General features: G+C 40.5%; 1 protein-coding gene across 2 annotated transcripts; it reads left to right on the top strand.

Annotated features, from left to right (window-relative positions):
• The first annotated feature begins 954 nt into the window (after positions 1 to 954).
• Positions 955 to 12,442, top strand: LOC124114071 (hillarin-like). Of its 2 annotated transcripts, XM_046474612.2 has the most exons (9): positions 955 to 1,041; positions 1,694 to 1,728; positions 2,266 to 2,385; positions 4,962 to 5,188; positions 5,968 to 7,063; positions 7,438 to 7,603; positions 8,749 to 9,029; positions 9,903 to 10,085; positions 10,911 to 12,442. In XM_046474612.2, exons 2-9 carry the CDS (start codon positions 1,708 to 1,710, stop codon positions 10,989 to 10,991), a joined length of 2,175 nt encoding a protein of 724 aa, XP_046330568.2. In that variant the 5' UTR covers positions 955 to 1,041; positions 1,694 to 1,707; the 3' UTR covers positions 10,992 to 12,442. The 2 variants fall into 2 exon arrangements, with proteins under 2 accessions (XP_046330568.2, XP_048250269.1); XM_048394312.1 differs by lacking the exon at positions 955 to 1,041 and having other exon boundaries at positions 1,625 to 1,728.
• Positions 12,443 to 22,018: the final 9,576 nt, after the last annotated feature.

Here is a 22,018-nt window from a genome sequence, read left to right as displayed (position 1 = left end):
CGTGGAAAGCGCTCTGACGACAACGATGGCCTTATAGCTGCCGTGAATGGGTTTTTCGGGGTTGCTTCAGAAAATTTCTTCCTGACTGGAATTGAAAAGCTTCACTATCGATATGAGAAGTGTATTGAAAAGCAGGGAGATTATGTTGAAAACTATAATTGAAAACACTTCCACAGTTTGTTAGGCTCAGAACATTATGGCCAGCCCTCATTTTTCTGTAAAAGAAAAGACCTGAAATTATGCAAAACCAGACATATTGCAAAATATCAATACCGCATGCGTTTCGCGTAATAGTGTTTCGTCGCATGTTGTTTCATGAGGCTATATATGTAGCTTGTGCAATAGCGCAAACGTAGTGGGAGCAAAACCATTTTCTCTATTGGCTGACACATGTAACTAGAAGTATATACTTGTCTCCTAAATCAGTTATATTTTACATCGATATTTTTTTAAAGGGAAAGGAAAAGACAAAAATAAACTTGACAAATTAGACACAATTTATGGATATCAACTTCTTTATTTACTGTAAAGGCGACGTTTCGGTATCCTTATGCCGTTGTCAAGCAAGGCTGAATAATGAACATGGTTCAGAGTTTATATAGTAGGTAGAGGATTAACACCAACAACAATTGCATACATGAAAGAGATTGAATAATAGCAACAACAAACTGAAAAACGCTATGATCAAGTATCTACTGAGGTTCAACTTGGCAGAAATTTTCTGAAAATCCGGTCATAGCATTTATGACAATAATGCATGTGCTACGGCAAGAAATGATGGTCATATGTTTCCAAGGTGTAGCTTCATATCAAATAAACTCCCAAAGGTAGTTCTTATCGGGAATCACACGCACCTCCAGAAATTGCATTATTCCCTTCTTTTTCCGCCTTTGTTTCATCGGTGTAAAATCCGTCTTTTTGTCCAGTGTGCAACCAGGAAGAGGTATCAGTTATCAGCGTTGCCACCAATCGGTCCGATGGAAACATTGTCCCACCAAGGATACACATGAACACGCCATTCTAAATTATCTCCAAAAGCACGTAAGTATTTTCACATAATTCACTGGATTGATTTTAATCAATTGCAATGTGATAATCTCACCTTGACGTATACACCGAAACGGGAATAGTAAAACTATACTTTACATTGCCATTATAGATAAACAATGTGTGCATTAGCTTTTATAGTTGGTTGCTGGACACAGGTTTATAAAATATTATGCATATGGTGTTTCACAGCGTATGAATTCCAATATGCTTTCTTCCCAATATGATTATTACAATTGAGAGTACTGTGTATGCTGCTCCAGCTAGCCTTTTCGTCTTGTTTTAATTTCATTCAAATTAATTAGCCGCATATTATTACAATGCATATAAATTAGATAGTTTGGTTTCAGTTGTATCTTAATATCATACATATATACGTTTCCCTCACATTTACCAAATGGTCATTTTGTTCATATAAGGGACAAAACTTTGTCCATATTCAATAGAAATTTCTGCTTTAAGCAGAGTTGATTGTACGATTCCGACTATATCATGAGCATGTGTTTATGAATGTATCACTATGAAATAGTGATGATACCAGGTGTTCGCGAACAGGTGAGCGAAGCAGTCACAAACACATGCAAAAGCAAGTCAATTGTCGTAACCATAATGTGAGGACCTTTTGTTTAAAACTGTTTCCACGCAGGATTGGTCAAAGTAATGGAGGAAGGAGATAAAAAGGTAGGACAGTTTTCCTCGATCCGTTATTTCAGTTAGTCTTGTGTGAGTGGCGGCACTGTGAGTGAGTGAGTGAGTGGAAGGGGTTTAACGCCACCTTGAACTGATTGTTACGGTATGTTCAATTACATCAGCGTATGTCAGTTTAATGTGGGTGGAAAGCACAAAGTGACAACACAGGTCGAAGGTGGTTTCCACTTTGATAAGCCCAAACACATATAGTTATGACAACTGCATTGTATGGAAGCATACAGTATTTGTCAGGGACTTGTAATTTAGTATAGAGATTGGAGTGCGGAGATTGGTATCATATTTTGCCGACCCCCCATTTTGTGTTTACTAACATTTTGTATTGCCTCCCCACCACCCCTCCCCCCCCCCCCCCCCCCCCCCCCTTAAAAACAACACACTTTAAAAAAAGTACAAGTAACAGTTTCATGATCCCCCTAGCTACAACAAACAGTCCCTAAATATGTTGAAAATTGTGTTTCAAACAATTATTTAAAAAACAAATACGAATCATTTTGTTTTATTCTCAAGAATTACTATGTCATCCCTGCCTTCGTGAAAGGCTACAGCACGCCACAACCTCCGAGAACAAGAAGTTGGGACATTTTCAATGTGGAGGATTACAAGGACCAAGATGAGCGAGTGAAGCACGTATGTTACGTGTTAGAAACTTCAAGAAACATGATATTTATCTGTCTGTTATATAAACCATATTTTACTCTGTTACTGTTCATGACGTTGTCCCGTGGTAGAATAGGTCTTCAGCAACCCATGCTTGCCGTAAAAGGTGACTATGCTTGTCGTAAGAGGCGACTAAAGGGATTGGGCGGTAAGGCTCGCTGACTAGGTTGATGCTCAATCTACATGTTGTCAATCCCTGGATTGTCTGGTCCAGACTCCCTTATTTAGAGCCCGTCGTCATAAAGCTGGAATATTGCTGAGTGCGGCGTTAAACAACAAACAAACAAATCACGCCGTTGTCAAATGCGAAATGAAGACAAAGACGAAATATCCCTTATAGGTTCTTTGATAGTTAATAGGGAGGTAAATAAGGACAGACGGATAGTTCGTCCGACGACGTCTAAGCAGACAAGTTTATTGTATGATCGGCGACCACACTAACCAGACCGATTTATGGCATGTCAAAATATATATTGGCGACCAGATTTATGCAGATTGTAAACATAAATACCAGCCAGCAATAAAAACACAATAGTGTTATAACGGCAAGATCACCTTTTAAGCACGAACCCCACCCTGTCAGTTAGATATATGATTTGGTTGGTTGGTTGGTTTGTTGTTTAACGCCGCACTCAGCAATATTCCAGCTATATGACGGCGGTCTGTAAATAATCGAGTCTGGACCAGACAATCCAGTGATTGATATCATGTGCATCGATCCATGTAATTGGGATCGATGACCGTGCATCAACCAAGTCAGCGAGCCTGTCCACCCGATCCCGTTAGTTGCCTTTTACGACAAGCATAGTCGCCTTTTACGGCAAGCAATGGTTGCTGAAGACCTATTCTATCCCGGATCTTCACGGGTCTGTTAGATATATGAAGGGAACGATTATCAACATTGATTCCCCGCGTGTGGGTTCAAAACTTGTTTTGTACAAAATTAAAGAACCTGGTGGCAAAATCACAAAATTGAACATGTATCCAAAACACAACCACTTTGGATAAAATTGAGCTGCACGTGCAGGCTGAGCAGCTTGGCCCTATAAAAGTGGCAGCGTTCAATTACACCTCAGAAAAACTCGCCTAACGGAAGAAGTAAGAAACCATCAATGGAGGATGAAAGTTGGAACATCCCAAACACAGGTTGCATGGCGTTTCAACGTGCACCCATTCAACGTTGGTGGTTTGCAACACCCAGTCATGACAACTGGAAGTGTCGGTTATCGCAAGGCGGGAGCGTTCGGGAGGATTCGGGAGCATTCGGGAGCATTCGGGAGCATTCGGGAGCATTCGGGAGCATTCAGCATTCGGCAACTCCGAAATCGGTTAGGGACGGCAATTCACACTGATAATGCCACAATCGTAGCAAGGGTGGGTGAGTGAGTATGGTTTTACGCCGCTTTTAGCAATATTCCAGCAATATCACGGCGGAGGACACAAGGAATTGGCTTCACACATTGTACCCATGTCGGGTATCGAACCCGGGCCTTCGGCGTGACGAGCGAATGCTTTAACCACTAGGCTACCCGACCGCCCCCGTAGCAAGGAACGCAACATCAGTGAAAGAACAGTTCGGTGACGTCTTACCTTTACTGACATGTTTAGACCTCTGCGCCATTTCCATTGACTCTGACACTTTGTTTTTTTCCGTTGGGATCTTGCATGTGATCACTTCTTGGGAAGAACAAATCGTTTTTCTATGAAATAAATTATGTTGATTATCGAAATTGCTTTTATTTTTCAATTCTGGTTAGTAGATGAAGGTGTTAGCAGTTAGCATTGAAAAAATATGTGAACAATGGCAACTTAAGTAACACAACAAGGCATACTGCATGTACGTAATTCGTTAAGACAGACGAGTATATATCTAAGAGACTGACAACTAATCGATATTCACCGGGAGGAGAAAGTTTGGAAAGGAGGAAAACGAAATGGGAATGTTCCAGAAAGAAATATTTTATGGCTCAAGTAATACAAAAACTCACTGGTTTTCCTAAAATATTGTATGTTTTATCATATCTCAAGGTTTCATATTATCTCAGTTATTGATGGATTTATCTGTATATTGATTAAATCACAATTGTCCCCCTGGGAAGGTACGTAAGTCCGGTATCATTCAACGTATTTTTTCATTTCTCGGTAATTTCAATCGTAGTATTTTTATTGATTTTTAACTCTTTGGCTAATCTTTCTTGATAATCGCCAGTGGCCAGAGGGATGGTGTAAATCCTGCTGGGGTACCATGTAGGTAGCAGAAGTACCGTAAGTACCCATGGTCCCTAGTATGGTGGCCTAACTTTGGTTGCTGGCGATCTACAGCCCTTTTGCATATTGTATCGTCTGTTATAATCTGATTATTTTATTGTTCTAAAACTAGTTTTACAATTATAATCTGTGATATATTGCTAGTTGTTGTACTGTCCTTCGACGACAGGTCTTAATATATTATATAAATACATAACTTGCTCAAGTCACAATATGGCTGAAATAATGCCGATGTGACTTTAAATATTTACTCACTCACAACTGATTAAATCATGCAGATACCAGAAGACACGCTCCGCGACTTCCCCACCCTTGTGAGTCATCTGACCGACGGTCTCACCACTGATGTCCAGAAAGTCAGAGCTATCTTTTCCTGGATGGGTCATCGAAACCTCATGGAGACTGAATACCCGGAAGACACAGATCTCTACTCACCAAAAGGATACTTGAAGCGTATGAAGGACACATCTTTTTCGTATGCTGTGCTGTTTGCCATTCTTTGCAGGTATTTGAGAGTTCTGTATTCACACTGCTTGTATTTGTCCAGACTGTTGCCAGGTTTATAGCGCTAGCCCACTGAGACACCACGAAAGTTTAAAATTGATACCGTACTAAGACACATACTCCCTGTCCTTGTTGTATGCCTTTAATGCCGAACGTCAGGCAGGGCAACAAGTACTGTCTTTTAACGTCTTTTGTTGTGATGCGACCGGGAATCGAACGACCGACCTCCCTCTCTCCGAGCAGACGCTCTATCCCCTAGACTACGAAGGCGGTCTATATGTGTAGTAGATAAGAAAACATGACAGTCTGGATTTTGCAGATAATTGTTCAAGATTAGACAGTACGAGAAGGCGGGAGTACGTCTATCTCCTTTCGAGATAAAATTGAGAAGAGACGGATGACGCATATTGCGCGGGGGACGTACCAGCTCCAAATATGTTCTGATTTTTCCATTTTCCCTCTGTGAAATGTACGTTTGACAATTTCAGGCCGAGTTCAGATAACTCGCTGGTGAGTGAGTGAGTCTGATTTTACGCCGCTTTTAGCAATATTCCAGCAATATCACGGCGGGGGACACCAGAAATGGGCTTCACACATTGTACCCATGTCGGGAATCGAACCCGGATCTTCGGCGCGATGAGCCAACGCTTTAACCACTAGGCTACCCGACTGCCCTTAACACGCTGGTACTAACAGTGACTACAGTAACATAAGATTAACCAATTCATTAGTATAGCCGTTTATCCTTATTCAAACTTTGAAGTACGTTTGCTGTTACAGAGAGGCTAACTTAGAATGCGTGATTCTGCAAGGCATCTGCAAGGCAGGGGATTACGAAGTCGGAGACAGGGACATAAGTCAGTTCATTAGCAACTGGAATGCTGTGTATATAAAGGGAGCGTGGAGGTTCGTGCATTGCCTCTGGGCTTTCACCTCACTGGTTGGCCAGAAGACTGGGGGCTGGTTAAAGGTCGAACACAGAGGAGGGCAAGTACGCGAAAACATTGAAGAAAGTAAAGGAGAACACCAGAACAGCGAGGCAGATGATGATTACTTCTTTATAGAACCTGAACAGTTAAATATGTTGTGTAGATCAGAAAGGGAGAAATGGCAACTTTTGAAGAAGCCGTTCTCTAAAAAGAGATTTATAGGTTGCCCCTACATTCAACTGAAGTTTACTGAATACGGTTTCACATTCAAAGGCAGACAATCTGGTGTGATCACGACAAAAATGGGACAGTGCAAAGTAACAATCTTATCAAAACTGAAGCACACCCTGACGTATGAACTGTTTTATAAGAAGGACCAAGAACGACAGTTCCCAGAAGCCACATCAGCAGATAGATATGTGATTATGGAGAACAAAAATGATATGGACGAAATCAACCTCACCCTAAATCTTCCAGTAACAGGAGTCTACAGACTGAGGCTGATGGAAGGCTCTACGAGATACCGTCTCTGCGACTTCAAGATAGTATGCAAAGAAACTTTGGCTAACTACAGACCACCTCCGAGACCGGACATCAACTGGGGCCCCGGACCGGCTGCCAAGGCTGCAGGGATAAGGAATATTTCTCACAGAAATGGGATTATCTCTGTTAAGCGTGATGAAAACATGTCAGTTCATTTCAATATCAAGAAGGGTCAGAAAATCGGGGCACGTCTGACGAGTGAGACATTCCCAATAGATGAAATAAAACAATATATTTCAGTCTCGGTCATCAACCAGCATGTACAAATCAAGCTGAGGCCAGAAATCGGGACTTATGCTCTGAAAATTGATACATCTAATCGAAACACGAGTGAAAGGAAAAATGTCCTAAATTATGTTGTTGAGTCCGGGCCTACCAACAAGCGGCTGGATTGCGGCAGAGAGGTAATATACTGTAGTTTGGCCCAGTTGTCTATAGCCCCCCCCCCCCCCCCCCCCCCCCCCCCCCCTTGGGCACGCCAGAAATCTCTGATTGTGGGTTCAAATCCCGGTCTGACCCTGTTGTGTCTAGGTTTGTCAGCACCACATAGTGCCCAAGGGTTTCACCAAAGTGGTTTCACCGATATAACTGGAATACTGTTAAAACGGCGATAAACCCAATTCACTCACTCACTCACATTGCACGACAACTAATGTCACACATTCATTCAGAATGACAATAGAATTGTGTCATTCCTATTCATTGATTACACGTATGTTAAACCACAATGTTAAGGTGTTAGTACAATTTGTCATGTTTACTGTGTTTGTACCAATAGCCCACTGACGAGAGACTAGTCCGTGAACGATTGTTGGAAGCAGCACGCAAGGCGAACAAGGAAGATCTCATCAAATACATTGGACGGTTCAAACAAATGCAGATGGGGGATGTGAGCGTCTACACTAAAGCCATACAATCACTGGAAACAGTAGAGATCAAAGAACGTAAGTAATGTATACGAACCATGTACTTTCATGCATATTAGCTGGGAATGTGTCCTGTGTTATATACCAACGGAACAACGTAGGTATGATTAATATAAAATTCAATAAAATTTAATTCATTCTGAAATTTAATAAGGTATCTTTCATGAAGACATCTCTTCGACCTTACAGCCGTGATTCAGTTTGCACGTGCATGTTCATGATGACGTCATTCGAGAGCATGTTCTACCCTTTGTGCAAATGCAGGGCCGTAACGTCACGCTGTAGCAGGATCATACCTAACACGTCTTGTCACCTGACACCTGACACCTGACACTCCTTGTCACCTGACACCTGACACCTAACACGCCTTGTCACCTGACACCTGACACGCCTTGTCACCTGACACCTGACACCTAACACGTCTTGTCACCTGACACCTGACACCTAACACGTCTTGTCACCTGACACCTGACACCTAACACATCTTGTCACCTGACACCTGACACCTAACACGCCTTATCAACTGACACCTGACACCTGATACGCCTTGTCACCTGACACGCCTTGTCACCTGACACCCCTTCATATAAGCCTTGATATATAATATTGTTTCACAAATAGGAATAACGTGCTCACTTTCGGTCTTTCCAACATAGGACTGATAGTCACCTTGTCACCTGACACCTGACACGCCTTGTCACCTGACACCTGACACGCCTTGTCACCTGACACCTGACATGCCTTGTCACCTGAAACCTGACACGCCTTGTCAACTGACACCTGACACGCCTTGTCACCTGACACCTGACACGCCTTCATATAAGCCTTGATATATAATATTGTTTCACAAATAGGAATAACGTGCTCACTTTCGGTCTTTCCAACATAGGACTGATAGTGGTGCGGATTTTTAACCAAACCTTTATCACTTAATACACATTTGTCTGTATGCCATTTGTCTACATGTACATAGGACTACATGGACCCATTGGTATGATGTATATGGTCGATGTTGTGTGGTCATCAGACTGTGCTGACCGAACGGCGACTTCTGGGCAAACACATTTGCTTTAATAATTCACAGCAAAAACAATTTTAGCATCTCCATTTTTTAAGTAAAAAAACACTTTAATGATTTGTATTACCCTAATGGTTTATCAAAGAGCTGAAACAGGCCGTGCTGAGGAACCGAACGGACGAGCTAGAGAAGGCCATCAGACGGGCCAATTTATCAGACGTGGCGGAGAGACTGACGTCAAATGTCCATGAAGCTGAGAGGGTTCTCAGCGAGCTCCTGCGACGTCAGGCAAATCCTCGGGTGATGTCACCGTTGAATAACAGGACCATTGCGGAACTGAAGGCCATTCGGCACCTAACTGTACCTCTCCAAAATGTCCTGACAGCGGTGTTTCTACTGCTTGGAGAAAACAGATGGACATTACAGGTACATGGTAGAGTAAGTGAGTGAGTTGGGTTTAACGCCGCTTTTAACAGTATTCCAGTTATATCACGGCGTGTCAGCTGAATGTAGGAGGAAAGCCCGAAGTGATGCAGGTCTTAGATGTTTACCATTTCCGTGAAATCCACGAGCGCGGGTATGTTGCTGACAAACCTATAAACATAATCGGGGCGAACCGGGATTCGAACCCGCAATCATAGGTTTCAGGCGTGCCCAAGGGACGCAACTCTGCACATCGAATTGCGGTACGCCTTGGACGACTGGCCCTCCCGTGCACCCGGTACATGGTAGAGCAAATAGGTGATAACTTTATATCATGTCCAAATAATTAGAGCCACCATGACTAGTATGTTTGTTTGTTTGTTGTTTGCCACACTCAACAATATTCGAGTTATATGATGGCAGTCTGAAAATATTCGTGTCTGGACCAAAAAATCCAGTGATTGATATCATGAGCATTGATCCATGCAATCGGGATACGATGACATGCATCAACCACGTCTGCGAGCCTGATGAGTACCCGATCCCGTTGGTCGCCTCTTACGACAAGCATAGTCGCCTTTTACGGCAAGCAGGGGTTGCTGAAGACCTATTCTATCCCCGATCTTCACGGGTGGGTTAGGTTAAAAACTGTGATAGGTATGAAAGTCTCTTCCTCTTTATCAACCATCAGCACACAAGTTTGTGGATACACAGGTTAACACATCACGTAAGTTCTCCTCATGATTCCAATGACTTCGTAGTTCCGAGTGATTACGGAAGATTGACATACAATATGGCAAAATATTGCACACATAAATTCACAAACGTATTGGTATATTGTGTACAGTGTTCATAGTAAGTGGTTATGGATTTCAGGATCCGAAATACATTCTTAGCCAACTGAAGCGACACTCGGCAGATGAGCTGCTACATCGTTTGAAGGACTCCACTAACCATGTTCCACCAGATGTAGTGATGGAAGCCAAACGATTGCTGGGCACAATTCTGGGCGAGCGACTAGCTAGGTCTTGTCCCCCAGCACACAAGCTCTACCAGGAAGTGAGTATACGTAGAGACACGTGTAACGTGAGCCAGGACCCACACGAAGGTATTTGTTCACATAACCTGATAACCGTGAAGATCCGGGGTAGAATCAGGGCCACTATGCTTGTCGTAAGAGGCGATTAACGGGATCAGGTGGTCAGACTCGCAGACTTGGTTAATGATGCATGTCATCGTATCCCAATTGCGTGGATCGATGCTCATGATGTGAATCAGTGGATTGTCTGGTTCAGACTCGTGTATTTGCAGACCAACGTCATGTAGCTCGAATATTGTTGTTAAACAACAAACAAACAAACACATAACTTGATGTTGCTTTGTGCATGCCTGACAGTGTATGTTTAGGATTTATGTGTTCAAATATTTGCACTATTGTTGCAACTATTAACTCTGACACTGTCAAGTCAACCGTTTCAATTCATAATACATGATTTTATTTTTGGTGTTAGGTAACAGTCTTCAATAATGATCATCCAGAATTTAAATTTTAGCATTGGCTATTAGGCCACAATAAATGATTAGAGTTATATCCATTTTTATTTTAAAATGTTCAAAGCATGAACCAAGGTTGTTGTTTACCCTATCAAATAAACAAAATAAACGAACAGTTATTTTTCATCTGCAGTACTTGTGGACAATAAAATGATGTGAGGCAAAGGTTTGGGTAGTGAGACATTAGGGGGCGAATTAAGCTGCCCAAAATTTCAAATTAGAGACTTGTAACTCCTAATAGGCAGACGGACTATTTTTCAAAGTACAAATAACAAATGATGACTTGTTTGTGTTATTGTTTCCTTTGTTAGGTTGTTGATTTTCCCACAGGCTGTGAACATTGTGGCTGGCTATGGTGGAAATCCCAGGACACAAAGGTCACCAAGTATTTGCAACCAGTCTTCGCCTTGACTTCCTCCTGCTACTTGAGATGCCAACAAGGGTCATTGGTCACCAAGTATTTGCAACCAGTCTTCACCTTTCACTCCTGCTTCTTTCAAAGAGTGAGTGAATATGGTTTTACGCCGCTTTTAGCAATATTCCAGCAATATCACGGCGGGGGACACCAGAAATGGGCTTCACTCATTGTACCCATGTCGGGAATCGAATCCGGATCTCGGGCGCGACGAGCGAACGCTTTAACCACTAGGCTACCAGACCGCCTCTTTCTTAAAAGATCAATGCAAGACCCATACATTTGAGTCAATTTGCAATGTTTTGGATCACTACTAGCTATACGCTAACCATTCATTCACTTAATAGATTCATCATTTCACATTTGTACAATGTGTGAATCCCTTTTCTGCTGTCCCCACAATGATATTACTGGGGTATAGCTACAAGCACCATAAAACCCAATTCACTCACACATCCATCACTCTCGTCCTCATCCAAGTGAACACACCTGATACTTAAAATTTAAAAGCTCATTTCAAAACTTGGGCAGAGATTTGTTAATACTGACACTTGCAACGAGTTTTACTGTAATGTGATAATTCAAATACACAATAGTTATCACACATCAAGTCATTGATGGATACGTTTTCCGATTCCTAAGATATCCTCAGAATAAACAAACATTATTTCTTGTTTATTATAACATTGTATATGACATACTGTTTTCTGTATTGTTATATTGTGTTAATGATGAGTGTACAATATGAAATGTATTGTTCAGCATGTCAGATCTTACTTCATGAATACAATATTTAATCTGTATATTCTACATAGATGTTGCTATGACATATTATATATTTCTTTTATAAGTATATACATGTATACACTGATTGTCAAGGTTAAGGAACATCAGAATTTAACTTTTTAAAACGTTCTGAATATTAGCAATAACACTCTTTCCACAATCCTATGAATTATCTGGTAGAAGCTGAGTCCATTGTACCTTTCCGACTAGATCATAAGCAAGTGTTTATGGATCACTATCAAAAAGTGATTGACACCAGGTGAGTGTACTCTGCTCCACAGCCACCCATGACAAACACATGTACAGGCAAAACAAGTGTCACCTGAACAAATACTGGATCATATGGTACAGGTACAAGAATTGCATCCCACATCCTTCTGGTCAATGGTGTAGGACCCAAAACTCTACATAATTTGTATACAAACTTCTGCAGGGAAAAGTGTTTGATGTCAAATGCATTGATGCTGAAAAGCAATATTACGTTGTATATATATTATCATGCAATAAATACATTTGTAGAGTAGATGGGTATATAACTCTATTGATTGGAGGACCACAGTGTGGTCAGACATTCAAATTAGATGGCACAGAATATAGAGCTATACTGTTTGTTTGTTTGTTTGTTGTTTAACGCCGCACTCAGCAATATTCCAGCTATATGACGGCGTTCTGTAATTAATCGAGTCTGGACCAGACAATCCAGTGATTGATATCATGAGCATCGATCCGCGCAATTGGGAACGATGACATGCATCAACCAAGTTAGCGTGCCTGACCACCCGATCCCGTTAGTCGCCTCTTACAAGCATAGTCGCCTTTTATGGCAAGTATGGGTTGCTGAAGACCTATTCTACCCCGGATCTTCACGGGTCTTTTTCATACTGACATGGATTGATAACATACTACCTAGTCAGAGATTTATCAAGGACATTGTGTGGCAAGTATGAGTGACCCCTCTCAGGCAGTTACTCTTACGGGGAACGGGGACCAATCTAATGTAAACAATATTGAATGAAATTTTTAATAAAAATAACACTATAGATTACAAACATAAGCCCAGATATACAATGAACACTTTTTATAACCAGACAGTTTAATTACAAGATTAAATTGCATATTCAGTACAGATTTGTTGACCTGGCATTTCCGGTGTTACGTGCTCACGGTAATGTCTTTGTGTTTGGGAAATAACATCAAAACTCGAAGACGACGCCCCCCCCCCCCCCCCCCCCCCCCCTTAATTCTAGGTACGAAACACGCCTTATACACGGTGATATACGGTACATATTACGTCATCAACTGGTTACTAGCTTCAAAAATGGGATATGTATGACAGTTTCTTCCTCTGCAGCAACCAACCGTATACAAGTCACTCTCGTTGTAACACTGGTCATGGTTATAACTAAACTGAATTGGGAAATATTTAATTCCAATTTGGGATTTTCTGTTTGGGATAGGGCCGAATATCATCCTCTGAGAACACCTAGACAAATCCCTGCTTGAATTATGTTTTGGCCACTTATGGTCTATATTGTTTCATGTTGCTACCCTAAATAATAAGACCGCCTCTTGGTGGAAGCGTCCGCCCGGAGAGCGGAAGGTCCGGGGTTCGATCCCCAGCCGCGTCATACCAAAAGACGTTTCAAGATGGTACTTGTTGTTACCCTGTCTGGCGCTCGGCATTAAGGGGCTAAAACAAGGACTGGTCGGCTCGGAGTCAGTATACTGTGTCTGAGTGGGGTATTCATGTTAAACTGTGGCATGTTATCTCAGTATGCTTGCACTATAAATCGGAATCAGTCCGGACTAGTACAAGCAGCCACACACACACACATATACACGTGCATGCGCGTCGCTATATAAGTGCAATAATCTTGGACGCTACGTTAAACCCCATTTCACCTCACCTCACCTAAATTATATTAAGTAATTAAAGATCATTAAATGTTGTATTCTTTAACCTGTTAGTATTGTATCCCCTTTACGCACATTTAACCACTGTTTACAATACAGATAATCATCACGGATGCTTGACACAATCTAAATATGCCATCATGTACGTACATTAAACATACTGCAATTACATTGCATGTCAATAGCCCAATTAGTGAAGAGGATTGTACAAAATTTTAATTTGTCATTCTCGCTTAGGTTGTTCCATGTTTGCAAGAATGAAAACTGTTTTGACACCTTTGTTTACCTGGATATATGTTAGTAAACAACAGAAGCTAAAGACGATGTCAGTCTAAGTATTTAAATAATGGGTATCACTTGTGAGTGTCAACGTGTGCGAAATATGCATAATGTCGGAAAGGGCATCTCTAACAGTATGTAAGTTGTGATTTTCACTTTTCAGATTCTGTATTCACACATAAATGACAAAGGTCGCGCAGTGGTGTAAGCATCTGCTTAGCTGGGGGGATACATGTATCAAGTAATAGAGATTGCTGGCAGGTGAGATTCCAACAAGTTGGAGCTTATTTGTGGTTATTGTTTGTATGGCATGAACAAATCTGAACCACCTTGTGTTTGAATACATCATATCAATGTTTCATATTCCTAGACCTTGTGGCGTCATAGGGCACAAGTTTTCACAATGTCATTGTTTTTTTCACTTAAAACAACGCTTGTTTACACTTGCCTGTAAATAATACAAGTCTGGACCTGGCAAACATGTGGTGGAAGGCATGAGCACCACCATCTGAACACAATGACACGGTCCTACTACAAAACGTCGGGGGTATTGTCGGGATGCATCCGGGAAGATGAGACTAAATAATAACATGTATTCTATATTCTTGTGTTCTTGTATTAATAAAAATAACCTTCATGGCCTATTAAATATGTCTCACCTTGTTAGTTGTATTTAATGTTTGTTTGTTTTTGTTTTGCTGTGCGTTTTGGCTATTTATTTGTATGCCAGTGGATATTCTCATGATCTTTCCCAACTGAGAAAGACATGTTTTATTGACTGACTGCACTGTATTATTAAACTCCCAGACGTCTGATGAAACCTCCCGGACGCTCCCGGAAGTTAAATAGTAGGTCCCCAATGACATGCATTCAAACAAGTCACCGAGTCAGACCAGTTCATCCTCCTTTGTCACCTCCCACAAGCATAGGATACTGACGATCTGTTCATCCCTGGCATCCCCATAGGGTAGATGTTATCACCAGGCCACTTTTGTGATGATACATGTTACAGTAAAACATAGTTATTGGAAATCCAAATGAAATTTGTTTCACGAAACATGTCGTCTGCCAGTTCCCCTGTGAATCCGAATTTTTTGGCACTAAAGTGCCAGTGGCCTCCACACGTTTTGGCTGGAAGTTGATGGACAATTTATGGATAACAACTTCTTTATTCCATATCTGTCCATATCAGCAACTGCCCCAATCACAAAATCAACTGGGAAAACATCCAAATCCTCTCCAACATCCTCCATGACTTCACTGAAAGAAAACTAACAGAAGCAGCCCACATTCCCCGCCACAAGCCATCAACAAAGATCAAGGCTATTACATCCTATCCACCTAGTATGAATTCATTAAGCAATAATCACCCCACCTGTGTCATTGGCTTCCTCATCATGTGTTCTCTGCCCATAATGTTGTTACAGTGTTATCCTTCTTGTGTCATTCCGGGGTAGAATAGGTCTTCAGCAACCCATGCTTGCCGTAAACGGTGACTGTGCTTGTCGTAAAAGGTGACTAACGGGATCGGGTGGTCAGGCTCGGTGACTTGGTTGATACATGTCATCGATCCCAATTGCGTGGATCGATGCTCATGATATCAATCACTGGATTGTCTGGTCCAGACTCGATTATTTACAGACCGCCGTCATATAGCTGGAATATTGCTGAGTGCAGCGTTAAACAACAAATCAACCAACCAACCAACTTAACTTACTCATGTTAATCTCTCTCTTGTAAACAATTGTTGCTTCTCCACCTACTATATATATTCTGTACCATGTTCATCATTCAGCTTTGCTTGATAACTTTATAAAGATCTATACCGAAACGTCGCCTTTACAGTAAATAAAGAGGTTGTTATCCATAAACTGTATACAGAATTTGTTACTCATAATAGTATGGAGTAAAGTGTTCAGGACCTCGAAATAGTTTGTACGACCATAGGTGGAGCACACACACACACACACACACACACACACACACACACACACACACACACTCACACACACTCCTCATTAAGAGAGGATTTTGATATTTTGGACCCCTCACTTTTAAAATTACTGGATCTGTCCTTAATAACCATTTGTACATTCTATTTGTGTTTGTTTAACCATGTTCTACTGTACAATGCGTGTCATATTCAGCACTCACAAAGATGGCTGAAAATACGGGATCCGGCAACACTCCAGCTTCATCCTAGCTGCCATACATGTACCAGTGTGGCCAGACATACCACAGGCTGATAGTGTGAGCAATCATACATGCCATGAGTACACACCGATACACTCAACCAGGTGACACATTGCAGCCATCTGAGTCTCACTACTCAGCTCACACAGCAATCCTCAGGTATTGGGACCTCCCCAGGACTCCCACGTACAAAGAAAGCATCTGTGACTGCGGATGTTGAGTATCCTCCATGATCTTTTAGATTTAAACTTCTTTTCCTCATCCACATTAAAAATATCAGCTAAGTCTCACTACTCAGCTCACACAGCAATCCTCAGGTATCGGGACCTCCCCAGGACTCCCACATACAAAGAAAGCATCTGTGACTGCGGATGTTGACTATCCACCATGATCTTTTAAATTTAAACTTCTTTTCCTCATCCACATTAAAAAATATCAGCTCTAAGTTAGGGATATCTCTGACAGTATAGGTTGATGCCTCTCCTACATGAGTGTGGATAAAATGACAAACACGAAAATAGTATGTTGCAATTTATTATTGTGTATCACTTAAAACAAATGTAACAAAGATGATTGAAAAGATTCTTCTTTAAGTCTGATAATACTGCTTGAATACATGATGTATCAAACCCATAAAAAAACAATTGATCATTATTTTTACAGTTTTATGAGGCCAGCTCAAACAAATGATGACACATTATAGGGGCTGCCATTTCAAGTTTAATATTACAGGCTTTTTGATTCTTACAAAAACAAAAACGTGAATATCTGTTTACAAGTGACAAGTCACAAATTGCTACCCTGAAAAAGCATTGTCTATAAAAGTGTAAGGAAACATAGTTTTTAGTCAATAATCTATTGCTTTACTCTTCCGTGAAAATTCCAAAAAATTTGAGACCATTTTACATAAATTTTGCAACTATGTATGGACACCTATGTCTACACTACTGATACAGTTCAACATTGTATCAAATGTTGCGTCACATGTACATATGACTTGTCCTAACTGAATAGAGGAAAATATCAACTGTTTTACAATAAACCACCTCCGTGGTCTAGAAGTTAAGCGTCCACCCGGAGAGCAGTAGGTCCGGGATTCAATCCATGGCCGCGTCAAACCAAAGACGTTAAAGATAGTACTTGATGTTAACCTGCCTGGAGCTCGGCATTAAGGGGCTAAAACAAGGACTGGTCGGCTCCAAGTCAGTTTACTGTGTCTGTGTGGGGTATTTATGTTAAACCGCCGCATGGTATCTCAGGTGGCTAGCTCTATAAAATCGGCATCAGTGCGGACTAGTACAAGCAGCCACACACACACCTGCATGCACGTCGCTATATAAGTGAGATAATCTTAGACGCGATGTTAAACCCCATTTCACCTCACCTCACCTAATTTAATTTACAATAGGTTATTCACTCCAGGCATTTCGGTTCAAACTGACTGTAAATAATTATTTTGTGAAACAAACATGTTAAACTAGTCATAAACTTTGATATGTGAGAGATGTCCTTACCAGCAGAACATCCCAGAAAGCCAGCAGGTTTCTCAGGTACTATGCCCTTAAAGGCAAGAGTCTGGAAGTGAATTCAAATGTATCTGCTGAGTTTGAGGCCTATGGAAACACAACTCGCAGCAGGAATAGCAGCTTCATAAACTTCATAAACTGTTCGACTGACCATTTTCTAGTCGATGGAGGAGAGGGGATTTTATGAAAAAAATATGTGCCCAGAAAATACTTGAAAACGACAATTATGCTTCACACTGTTGAGAAACAATATAGAAAAATAAATTGTCTGACACAAAAAATACATTGTTGCAAGATTTTTGAAAATAATAATTAGGCCTATAAAAAGCATGTGGTTCCCAGCTGTAGCTGAAAAAATATTCAGTGTCTATACAAAACCCCAGCCCCCTTCCTGCATCACATCTTCATAACTCTGTCGGGAATCCTTTCAGCGTGCCATTACATATCACAGAGATATTGTCATCAACATGTCCAATATGTGTCATCACGAGAGCAAACATGGGAATGTAAGTGCAAAGATCAAAACAAGGCTAAAATCCAAACAAGGAAAAGGACTTGGTATTCCTGCTCAGCCCAAAACATATATTCATCATCTACCTAAATGTATAAGGCTACATTACCTATATATCTGTGCAATGGCAAACAATCTAAGAAACACATACATCAATACTTGTACCATATTAAAGCCATGGAGTGGACCGATTAACATAGAGCAAAAATAGTTCTCTTATAATGCTGGCAATCTAAAGTAAAACCATTTTTTTACTAATTAAAAAAGAAATACTTAGATATTATGAAATTACAAAACCTATTGCACATTCGACTAACGGGATCGGATTGGTCAGGCTTGCTAACTTGGTTGATGCATGTCATCGATCCCAATTGCGTGGATCGATGCTCATGATATCAATCATTGGATTGCGTGGTCCACACTTGATTATTTACAGACCGCCGTCATATCGCTGGAATATTGCTGAGTGCCGTGTTAAACAACAAACAAAACAAACAAACATGCACATGAAATAACAACACATACATGCACACTCTATGTTGACATTGAAATGTAAAATATGATGGGAAATGGAATAAAAATATTAAAAAATTAAAAAAAATAATCTTGGTTTGACTCAACATAATATATGAAGAATATGTTCTGTGTTCCCCATTATAATACAGAAGTGAATGTTGGACACATCAGAACAATGTCATCGAAGGGTAGGTTTCAACCACTAGGGTGTCTTACTGTCCCAACACACTAGAAGAACCTGGTGACCAAACAGACACATCACTGCCTGAGGACTCATTATTGAGTGAGTGAGTGAGTGAGTGAGTGAGTATGGTTTCACGCCGCTTTTAGCAATATTTCAGCAATATCACGGCGGGGGACACCAGAAATGGGCTTCACACATGTACCCATGTCAGGAATCGAACCCGGGTCTTTGGCGTGATTAGTGAACGCTTTAACCACTAGGCTACCCAACCGCCCCTCATTATTGACTTTGAAGGAAGGAAGGCTACTTCCAGGGAGTTTATACTGTTCTATAGTCAATACTGTGTTGTTCTTACAGGATCATATATATATATTCTCTGCCTCATAGCATTTACTTTTGTTGTTCCTATAGGTACATATATACTGTAAATCTTGAAATTTACGCGAGATGAATTAGATGCGGAAAATGTGAGTGGTCTTTGTTCGGATTAATGAAACTTCGCATTTACGTCTCCAAAATGACTATCAACAATAAGAATTTAGATAGCGAGAATAACAACTTGAATATATACACAGAACACGGTTTATTGAGCGGCAGTTGTAACAAGTCCCTAACAATGTCATTTAAAGAGTAGGAATTACACAATGGGTTTCCAGTGAGTTATCACTGCTGGGGTCAAGAGTTCTTCCCAATCATGTCAAACGAGGCATCGTTGACCACCGTTTGATTGGATTAGGGTAAGGATTCCTATCATTCCACTTCAGAAGGGGTAGGGGCAGTCACATTTTTGGCGAGGCTTCATCAGGCGTATTAATTTGGAGACACATTAATTTCAAGATTTACAGTATATTCTCTGCCTCATAGCATTTACTTTTGTTGTTCCTACAGGTACATATATATATGTTCTCTCCCTCATAGCATTTATTCACCTGATGAAGGAGTAAGTATATACTCCGAAAAGTTGTGTTCCTCATAAAAAAGAAGTTGACATCCATACATGAATATTCCCTTCCTTATAGATGTCAGATTATCAGTGTGCATTTCTGTCAAAAGGTCATTTCTATACCAAGAGAAAAATGTAAGTCAGTGACAACTGTAAGGTAAAATGAGAGCAGATTATAACCGTGGGGGTCAGCACAATATCAGTACTAATTTGAACTCTAAACAACAATAAGCACCAGTCAGAACAAATTCTTTCACATTAAATTTTAAAACATCCCACTTGACATAACACATGTAGATTGCAGAACTATCATAACTAAACACAAAAACAAATTTAACAAGATCAAACTACTTGTTAGTTTATAACAATCAATACAATAACATCATCATCTGAAAACAATATACACCAACATTTTGCTACATCACATGCAGTTCATAACAAATGTTTGCCAAAGTGCAACAATTTGTGGACAAGAGTAGCATTTATCATCCAGAACTGGCTCCCACAGGAGATATGGCTTGGGTGAGATCAAGCGATATTTACATTGTAGATATCACTGCAGTGAAATTGCATCACAATGCTTCGCAGAACATTGTGACATCATTGGTTACCATGACATCACAATCAAAGGACATCACAAATGGCTCTGCTTTTAGCAGTTCTTTTTACACTAAGACACTGCTTATTCTACCATGAATTTGGAATTTACTCGATTCTGATTGGTCAATCAGAGGCTAATAAATCACAATAAACCCCCTCTGATTGAAACAGCTGGTTTGACGGCCGCATCACCGCGGAAGCTAATATTCATAGAATAGTACTATTTTCAGTCATTGTCGGTAGGCATATTTAAATAACTATATCTACAATTACAGGTTACAAAATGCACATATGCGGTTACTACAATATTCAAAGGATGTGTGGCAATACATTTCGTGCAGAAATAAACAAAGGGAATGTATTTACGTTTTGGAGACAACAGAGAGCTTGGAATTTTGGCCCTTTTCTATATACGACTGTGACGTTCGCGTTCGGTTCCAAATTCAATTTAGCGGGGTTAAATCTACAGGTAACCTAGCTCTACATTGAAAACACAGTATGTTTATGTCCTAATTACTGTCTATAAACTGAAAATGTTGGAAGAATGATGTTGGATGATAAATAAAATCTCACCCTCGTGTCTTTTGATCAACACGAGTTGATATATTTGATATCAAAAGACACTCGGGTGACATTCTCTATATATAGGCAATGATACTTTAGACTTCCCAATACCTATGCAAGGCAATTCTCCAATGATTAAAAAAAGATTTAGAAATTGTAGAGATTTAAGCTTGATGTAAGATGTAAGCTTTCCTATGAACAAAATGAAGCTATCGCCAGCATGTGATATGTGAAACATGTACATATTGTGTGTTTCAGGAAGATGAAATTAGCACAGCGGTTCTTAGTTTTCGACTCTTGCATGTTTTTGCATGGAGGACCACATGTCTACCTGTATTGTGAATGTACCACAGAGTCATAAGCAAATTATATATGGCTGAATGATACAGACTTAATATGGCTATCATGGCTACAATATTAAAGACTTTGTGAGCTATATCGGACATGTCCGGTGCATATGACCGTTTCCGGACCCCTGGCTATATGATTGTGAAAAAACGCCAAAACTCACATAAATATTATTTTCTTGCTCAGTTCTCAAGGTTGTATGTGAGTGACCATTGACCTTGACATTGTTATTAATACTGATTGCACTATATACCACATGCATTACAAATATGTCTACAAATCTAATATCCGTAGTATCCTTCAGTACTCTCTGGAACCAGGTCATTGACCATCACTTACCAAAGTCCAAATGTGTTATTGGCATCTAAAACAGAAAGAATAGCTTGGACGCAAAAGTGTATCATTTGATTGCCTTTCTTCATTGAAGTCATCTTCTCGAGACAAGGGAGTTAACTGACTGTAAGAGTCCAGAACTTGCAGAACTAGACTGGAATTCCTGGGCTCGATCATAGCGCCACCACTGGCTATTACGAGTTATGTCCCTTTTATGTCCCTCCTATTGACCAAGCAGATTCCACCTCTCATATCACTGCATTTGATTCAAACAAAATGTTGCCACCCAGTGAAGACAATCTGATCAATAATCAAGATCTATATTG

Source organism: Haliotis rufescens, unplaced genomic scaffold (assembly GCF_023055435.1).
Source record: "Haliotis rufescens isolate VD_foot unplaced genomic scaffold, xgHalRufe1.0.p SCAF_1, whole genome shotgun sequence".
NCBI lineage: Eukaryota > Metazoa > Mollusca > Gastropoda > Lepetellida > Haliotidae > Haliotis > Haliotis rufescens.
The sequence above is the reverse complement of the archived record's forward strand: the minus strand, read 5'-3'. Positions and strand labels throughout refer to the sequence as shown.